At 41.1% G+C, this 9143-nt stretch overlaps 1 protein-coding gene across 2 annotated transcripts; it reads left to right on the forward strand.

Moving 5' to 3' along the window:
* The first annotated feature begins 1445 nt into the window (after positions 1–1445).
* On the forward strand, positions 1446–8803 carry idh3b (isocitrate dehydrogenase (NAD(+)) 3 non-catalytic subunit beta). 2 transcript variants are annotated; one of them, XM_086041373.1, is made up of 11 exons: positions 1446–1609; positions 2612–2785; positions 3150–3270; positions 3366–3426; positions 3516–3648; positions 4193–4326; positions 4435–4537; positions 4883–5029; positions 5181–5275; positions 6008–6068; positions 8381–8803. In XM_086041373.1, the coding sequence occupies exons 1-11, from the start codon at positions 1568–1570 to the stop codon at positions 8456–8458; spliced, it is 1149 nt and encodes a 382-aa protein (XP_085897499.1). In that variant the 5' UTR covers positions 1446–1567; the 3' UTR covers positions 8459–8803. The 2 variants fall into 2 exon arrangements, with proteins under 2 accessions (XP_085897499.1, XP_085897498.1); XM_086041372.1 differs by lacking the exon at positions 8381–8803 and adding an exon at positions 7064–7690.
* Positions 8804–9143: the final 340 nt, after the last annotated feature.

The raw sequence follows: 9143 nt of genomic DNA on the forward strand, positions 1-9143 counted from the left end.
AATCAGGTGTGTTGGAGGACGGAGACATCTAAAACATGCTGGAAAGCAGCCCTGTTCAATAGCACTGGGTTTGGAATTATTATTCTATCGATATCCTACATTTAAAAGACAAATAAACGTAGTACAGCATGTAACATGTAGAGTTTCTGTATAGGCATATAGGCATGTACAGCAAGCAGTCCCAATTTACACCAGCCATAGTTTTTGTTTATCAATGCATAATAACCAGGGGTGCAAGGAGGTGGTGCACAGGTGCGCACTGAAAACATGAAAAGCGCACCGGGTTCAAGTGTGTCACTGTGTGTTTGCATACCAAACATTTTGCATTTTCTTTTTGAGGGGGGCAGTGGCGCAGCAAGCGTACTCAAGGACAGAACGTATCTTGTGAATGAACATACTGAATGTAATGTCTTCTTGCAGCGATTGTTTCCTTCCTCAGGTTAATCGAGCTCAGCCGTAAGCCTGTTCTGCATGAGAAACTCCCCCGAAAATGAGGGCCTACAAAGATGGCTGAGCATGGTGGGGTCACCAACAAGGTGGCAGGCATCAAAATATTTCATTACATGTAACCGGTCCATGGTGTAAAACAGCTTGGGGACTGTCTCTGGGATTGCACCAAATCACAAAAGTACATCTTTATAAAAGGAAATAAGTTGACATAACTTAAACATGTACAACAGAATCACGCATTCCAAAAAATTAACCTCACTCAAAAATGTATTATTGTAGTAGTTGTTATGAGTACAATGCCATTTTGGAGAATAGGCTGATCAGATCATTTTATAAAAGGCTTTGTAGTCATTTTTTTTCTACGTGTCTCGACCTCTACTCAAGTACAGAATGTACTGCACCTCTGACCAAAACCCAGGAGCAAATCAGCGACCTTTACTGTATCTTCAGTCTAAATAGACTCGGCTACGTGACCAATATTGTACTCGCCTTGCATGGATGACCAAATAAAATACTCAAAAGGCCTTGTTATTTTGAGTTCTGCTCTTCCACATAGTGACAGCGGAATCATCCTGTCTTCCAACAGTCAGTGTCATTGGACCGAAATAGGACTGGGAAACCCCTGACCTATTTAGGATGGGCCCATTTCAAGTGATGACACTGCACGCTTCCATGATATCGTGTTACAGATACAATAATTAAAAAAAAGCGCATCCAGACATTGTTTGACAGGGATGTATTTATAAAGTGATACTAGCTCTGACCAATGGGGCATGTTATTTTGGTTTCACCCAACATTATTAATCAATCAAGCATCACATAATCAAAAGTATCTTGTATCCTAACCCTTTCCCTGCAGTTGCTGTTTGATTGTGTTGTTTTAAGTCAAGGTGCTGGTGGAGACGAGCTTTTTTTTCGATCCAAGCAAACCTCTTAAAAAAAAAAAAGCTAAAAAAACAGATGAATAAAATAGATAAAAAGCAGTTAATGCACAGTACATCCTCATAGTGTTTGGGTTGCTTCCCATGTCGCTGCGCACATTTTCCACTTCGTGGCGGTAGTATAGTGTAACTGCCACTACTGCTACTGCACAAAGAAGAGACTAATTTCCTTGGCCATGGCGACTGTCATGAAAAGCGGACTGGTAACATTGCTCAAGGTGAGTGCATAGATGTTTAAAAGCTGTGTTTTTTCCCTCCCCAAACAGTAAACCTAAAGTGGAAAATATGCTGCGGAATGTGTGAATTTAATATCAATCTAGTTTATTGTCAATGTCCCATACGGATTTATGCTAGCACTTTCCTGTTACTAGCTACAACTCCTAAGCAATTCTGTCGTAGTGGCTTCCTTACTCCTTAGCTGATTTAACAAGTTCTTCTGAAGGAAAATAAATTGTAAGAAAGTGTACTAGGGTAGATACAGTATCAGCTTCCAGATAGGATGTGGAAGGTTGTGCACTGGCTGATCCCTATTTGCCAATGCACAACGAATGAACATGTCTGCTAAATGGCTGCGTTAATTTGTCATTTGTATTTCGAGGTTGCGAAATAACATATGCCACACTGGGCAACCAGTGGTTTGATCTGAATACAAACGCCCTGTGATTGTGATTCATCAGATAAATACAAGCATCCATTATACACAGTGGTGGCTCTCATCGTGCAACAAATGATGATTTATCCAAATGCATGATTACTTAAATCAAAATTAGATGATGAACGATTCCTCGTTCTATTATTCCACTTTTCATATGAATGTATTTCCAATCAGTCAATTGTCAATATACTATGTAGGTGTGTGCAATGTAAGTCGTTTTATTATTTTTTATTTATAGTGACAGTTGATCAGGTCCAAATGTTAATGGTCCTTTGTTGTGGTGGTTTTTAAACTCTGACATTCATTAAATCAGTGTTTCCCAACCTTTATTAAACCAAGGCACCCATTTTACATAAGAAAAATCTCATGGTACTCCATCAAACAAAAAGGATGACCTCTTAATTCTTCGACTTACTTGGTGTAAAATGTGAACTTGTTAAATTGATCGCAAAGCTGGTGTACTCTAAAGATATATATTCTATGAATGGCAACAATTGGGTACAGTTTTATTGAACCTGTCATCTAGTGCAAGAGCTTTTAATTGTTCTTGTTCTTCTGTTGTCAGGGTCTGGGTGGCCCTCAGTGGCAGCAGTTGGTCCGTCGACCTTTGAGCATCTCTGCTGTTCGCTTTGGCTCGGAGGTGCCGCCCGCTCGTGCCGATGCAACCTTTAAGGTCACGATGGTTCCAGGGGATGGTGTTGGACCTGAGCTGATGTCTGCTGTCAAGGATGTGTTCAAAGTACTTTCCCCCAATGACACAAATGAATCAGAATCTGTAGATAGACAGGGAACGTCTTGATATATGATGTATAGTATGTATGCATCCTTCCTACTCACCACTAACTCCATTGTTCACTGTGCTTGGTTAAATTCAGAGGTCATGTTTCATGTATTGCATGTAAAAATGTAATCATGACAACAGAATAGTCAAATTGTTGCCTTCTTATCTAATTAGTTTTATCTACCTAAATACCTTTAAATATATGTATACGTTGGCCTTCTATAAAGTTGTTCTTTTGTCCTATTACATTAAAATAATAGATTTTTGATATTGTGCTTTTCTGTGCTGTGCTAACACTTTTCTCCTAATTGCCCAACCACAGGCAGGAGATGTCCCTGTGGAATTTGAGGAGTTTCATTTGAGTGAAGTACAGAACATGGCCAGCGAGGAGAAGCTGGATCAAGTGTTGAGTTCTATGAAGAGCAACAGAGTAGCAATTAAAGGTATTTCACTTTACGCGTTGATTAGTCTCAAGTGAAAATCGGTTATGTAAAAGAAGAGAAAAAAAACTCTATCTTGCCTGTTTTTGATTATTCAGGAAAGATCCACACACCTATGGAGTTCAAAGGGGAGTTGGCTTCATATGAGATGAGACTGAGGTACAAGTTAGACCATATCGTTGTCTTTGCATATTTTGATTCAATTGTTTTTTTCCATTCCAAAAACAAAATACACCTTCTTTCACCAGACGTAAGCTGGACCTTTTTGCCAATGTGGTTCATGTGAATAGCTTGCCAGGCTATAGCACACGCCACAACAATCTGGACCTGGTGATCATCCGAGAACAGACAGAGGGGGAGTACAGCTCCTTGGAGCATGAGGTAAACGTGACGGTTCGTTAGGTTGAAGAGGAGCCACTATCACAGCGGACAGGAAAATACATGCTACAGTTATTGGGGGTTGTCACTAGGGGATGCTATTTTTTCAGTGCACTAAGAGCTGGGATAGAGGTCACCAACATGGTGCACACTGTGGGCAGCAGGTAGCTCCCAACGACCACGAGTAGTCAGTTGGCCTGTTGTAAAAGGCGCTCATTAATGAAATGGTCATAAAAAAAAAGCCTCATACCAGTGAACTTTTTGATGCTATTCTTTCATTTTCGTTTGTGCGACAATGGCAATAATGTTAACAAAAATTAGTCTAGTTCAAAGGTCAATATTGTGGATGACCAAACCATCACATTAGTGGAGATGAACTAGTGGAGGCCATCACAAGGAGGGGATAATTTAACTCTGATCGTTTTTGTAAATTTGTGTGAGGGTGTATCAAACTTAGCCCTTCACATTGATCAGTACCCAAGAAATACAGTTGCTCTGTGACCTCTGATGTAGGCACTTGTTGACAAGCAATGTACTTGCTTTTCAGAGTGTGACAGGTGTGATTGAATGTCTGAAGATCATCACCAGAGAGAAGTCGAGGCGCATCGCCAAGTTTGCCTTCGATTATGCCACCAAGAAGGGCCGAAACAAGGTCACGGCTGTTCACAAGGCCAATATCATGTAAGAAAGCTCATTGAATACATTTTGGCGCCATTTCCTTCTACTCGTCATTTGAATAAGATTATTTGTGTCATTTTAACCCGTGTCCTAATCAGTGTCCAATTACAGGAAATTAGGTGATGGCCTTTTTCTGCAGAGCTGTGCGGAGGTGGCACAGCTGTACCCAAAAATCAAATATGAGAACATAATCATCGATAACTGCTGCATGCAGGTAAAGCTACATTTTCACCCTTCCCAGTTTTTTGATGGTTTGAATGTGTTTCCACGGGTGTCCCATGAGTGCTTTGCTATTTAAGACATTTACACCAAGCAACTGGCTAACAGTAGCGCATCTGACAGACTACTTGTAATATGCAATATACATTTTTATGCATGCAGAAAAAAGAAGTACTTCAAATATGTTTCTCAGAGCTCTTGGAAATATACTCAATTTGACCTTGGTTATGAACCCTTTCTGTAGTACAAGAATGTCATGTGATGTACTACATTGCATTTCTTAGTTTAGGTCCATTCACTTTGTTTATGTTTTGTTGTTGCTTTGTTTCCCCTGCTGCAGTTGGTCCAGAACCCTTACCAGTTCGATGTGCTGGTAATGCCCAACTTGTATGGCAACATTATTGATAACCTGGCAGCAGGACTGGTAGGAGGGGCAGGTGTTGTTCCCGGCGAAAGCTACAGTGCAGAATATGCAGTATTTGAGACGGTATCTTTCTTTTCTACCTTCCCTCCCTGCTTCAAACGTTGTTGCTGATTTCATTCAATCACTCATTTGTCACTGGTGGTATGCGGTGACCATTTATCCCTGTCTCACACTCCTTATGACGTGCATCCTAAATCATTTTCTTCCCTTGTAGGGGGCGCGCCATCCCTTTGCACAAGCAGTAGGCAGGAACATTGCCAACCCCACAGCCATGCTGCTGAGTTCTGCCAACATGCTCCGGCACCTCAAGTAAGCCAAGCAGTCCTAATAAATAGGATCCCCCTCGGAGTTCGCCTTATGGCAACATATGCTAACAACACAAGTGATTGTTGGGCAAAAGTATACAGTGCTGTGAAGCAGAATTTGCACCCTTCCCTGATTTCAGTTTTTAAAAAAAAAATATTGATCACACTTGAATGTTTAACATAATCAAACCATTTTTAATGTCTTAAGACAACCTACTGTAAGTAAATGTAAAATGCAGTTCCATTTTTTTTTTTATGAAGGGGAAAAAATCCAAAGCTGTCTGGCCTTCTGAGAAAGTAATCACCGCCACGATGTTGTTAAATTGTTGGCATGATGTTGTTTTTGATCAAAGGCCATGCATGTTATTTTTACTCCAGATGTTACAGCCTCACACCGTACAAAAAGCTACACTTTTGTCTCGTCACTCCACCGAATATTCCTCTCATGATGATTTCTTTAAGATCTTTTTTTGCCTCACATTTTCAGTCAGATACTTCTGAAGTAGTTTCCTCATTCAACAAATTTGATGGAAATCAGGACTGGGTGTGGCCAGTGAAATGGAACTCAGCTTTTCCCCAAATTGTCATTTCTTTAGAAACTGTGTTTTGGATTCACTTGGGTTGTGCCTGTGACAAATGTCCTTGATAATCTGACTGCAATGCTCCCCAATTGGAGAGCTGCCTCAAGTCTTTCTGTCCTAAATTGTCCTGTCGTTGTTACCTCTTTGTGTTGCAGTCTGGATTATCACTCCCAAATGGTGTCGGATGCTGTCAAAAGGGTCATCAAACAGGGGAAGGTGAGTGTGCATGAGCTACTCTCTGCCTCTTGCGTGCCCGTTGCTTCATGCAGCCTCAGCATGTGGCAACACCTACAGTATGTGCAATGCATTGACACAACAGATAACCACTAACATCATTAAGCTAGCCGCACACACTGGACGTGAACACGCAAATCGTGCCTAAACGAGCTGACGCCAATGCTCAGTGCTTATGTGGCTAGCTGTTAACATTATTGACCCGCAAAGTTCTACTCACTGGGAAAATCTTGGAGATCTTCTTGTATTTCCTTTGTGAAACTTTTTCTACTTTGGTCTCTTTCTCTTCTTGAAATGGCTCGGACTGGCCTGTGCCTCAACATGTCTGCCGTTCGCTAATGGCTCCACTTTTGCTCGCCAAATGGCATCTTGGAAATGTTGGGACTTCGTAAGGAGTTGGCAGAAGGTGTGTGCTTGGACACTCTTGTTCATCTAAGACATGGAATGGCAACTGTTTGAATGTGATCCTCCGCTGAAAGGGAACTTTGCCATCCTGTTGTCCAATGTTCCTTTGCATGGAACCAACTTGGCTCTACTTGCTCGCTCATAACACTTTTCCATTGGCTAAAGTAGGAAGTATCAGGCTCAATTTCCTGTTCTTGACTCAGTTCCATGTGGCAATAGGAGTCCGTGGCTCTGGCCTTTTTCCTGACTTTGATCGGAAAGGGAAATCAAACTTCAAATCAGACAGATAATCTCCTCATCTTGGATTTAAAAAAAAAAAAAAAAAAAAAAAAAAAAAAGACTCGCTTTGTCTCGGGCCTCATGGCCTGGATTATTTGTGAGCACCTGATGTGTTCAGTGCTGCGTGGTTTTCATAGTTTCCTGCAGTAACATTTTCAAGTGGAAAAGCCGTTGCCCCTAATCAAAGTTGATAACTGCAGCATAACTTGCCCTTCCCCTTCCGTTTGACACCCAGCCTCACCTTAACCGTTGCCCTTTCTCTATGTGTATGTGTGTGTCTTTGCATGTCCCAGGTTCGGACACGAGACCTTGGCGGTTACTGTACCACGGGCGACTTTGTGCGTGCTGTTTTGGATAGCCTGCAATACCGACCTATTTAGATGTGTTCTCCCATATACGTACACTTCCACGTGATGTTTCTTTAATGATGGACATTGATATGTCGTGAAATGGTTTTCTCGGTGCTCGTCTCCCTGACAACATGACAGTTGGAAAGATTTCATACTACTGGGTTTACTCATCCTATTAATGTGTTACTTGAAGCCAGCAATGATCACGGGGCTGCGGCTTAACAATGCCTACACTAACAGAGGGTCCTTTAAAGAATGAAAAGCTGGAGCGCCACTCTCCACCAACGCCGAATGTTCTGTGAATTATCACATTACTGAAATCCGTTTACGCTGTTTCTTAAGTTCACAGCAAGCTGTTCACCATTGCAGTGAGACATTTGCTACCTGGTGAAATTGTTAAACCTCCACAACTTGGGCTTCTTTGCTGGTGGTCTTTGCCCTACTTGGAGCTTTTTATTTTTTTACTTTTTTGCAACACCATTGTCTGAGAATGTTTATTACTGGATTTTTTTGAAAAAGTGTTACCTGTCCTGTACAATTTGGTACCGCAAATAAAGACCGCTAAAGACACACCCTTTTGAGTTGGTTTGCTCTTATTGTTTTATAGGAGCTTGTTCAGCATTCAAATCACCAGTGGAGCAGAGCAGGCCATCTCCACCAAAGTGAATATACTCAGATATGAGCTGTATTGTTTTTTGTTTAGTTTTGTTTTGTGCTAAAAGCGGTTTGCTGTTGGCATCCAATTTTATTTTACAGGGAGGATCATTAAGGCCAAATGTTATTTATGTGAAATGGATTTATTTAAATGAAGAATTGTACATTACAATTCAGATAAGATGGCTCGGAATAATTATTTTGTTGGATCCTGCTAGTGTTGGACTTTTAATACAGCCAATTGCTAAACAGTACATAAACTCACAAGCCGCAACATTTGGTATACCTCAAGATTATTGAGAACCAATATGAATGCCGTATCAGTGCTGCACAATAGTTTGTGCCGCTGTTCATAGACTGGTGAGTGTATTTCACTAAGACAAATGTATCCAGTTGCTCCTTATAATACTGAGTGAATGTGTGTTTTGGGCGGGAATGCCGTAGGATACTAAACTGAAGAGCATTTCACACAACCAACTTTTACTATGTTCTGTAGTGTTGTTTTTTAAATGCTGTGGAGCATGCTAGCCTTAATAGCGCATGTGGACATGTGCTGCTGCAGCTGTGCATACATACAGTAACACACTGTCCTTATGTTTGCAACAGGTGCGCACTGGAGACCTTGGTGGTTACGCCACGAGTGACGAGTTCACCCGAGCTGTCATCGCTAACCTGACTGCCTAATCACTCAATCATTTGCAACTCTGTCAGCTGCAAAGGGAGACACAGGCTTATTCATTTGCTTCCTGCGGACATCATCTCTCCACTGTACCTGCTCACTTTTAACGCCGTTGTCACTGATAAGACAATGAAACGCACAACAGTGATATCCAAATGTCAGATTTTTATTTTAAGCATGAAGTATATTAGGCTTTTGTTGCAGTCATTCCTACTTGAATGTCACAAGTGCGGACAGCCGGAGTAAATCTACTTTAACATTTCAGATTATTTATTACCTCGACTATTGAGTTATAGTGCCTCTTTATTTATAATGAGATATGAATAATAAAATAGGTGAGATATGACAAACTGTGTCAGAATCTTTGTGTATTTACTGTTAGATGGAGCGGGTGGATTAAATGCAAAAAGGTAAGTCAGCAAACACCAAGTGACAAACATTTAAGGCAGGGAAGGGCAATTTATATGCTGGATGGGGCCACAGTTTTTCATCAGTGCTACTCAGGGGCCACAGGATGGTGCACCTCCTAACCAGATGTGTGACAAAAATACTCTTTTAGATCTAAACAGAATAGGCGCAAATGTTCAAAAATGCATGCTTTTATATACATTTCTCAATGCATGTTTAAAAGATCCCTATCCTAACCCAACAACACAGGTTTTGGAGCAAACATCCATCCATCCATTATCT

The sequence above is a fragment of the Filicampus tigris genome, chromosome 9, assembly GCF_054856515.1.
Source record: "Filicampus tigris isolate MCC_2025a chromosome 9, RoL_Ftig_1.0, whole genome shotgun sequence".
In the NCBI taxonomy this organism is placed as follows: Eukaryota; Metazoa; Chordata; class Actinopteri; order Syngnathiformes; family Syngnathidae; genus Filicampus; species Filicampus tigris.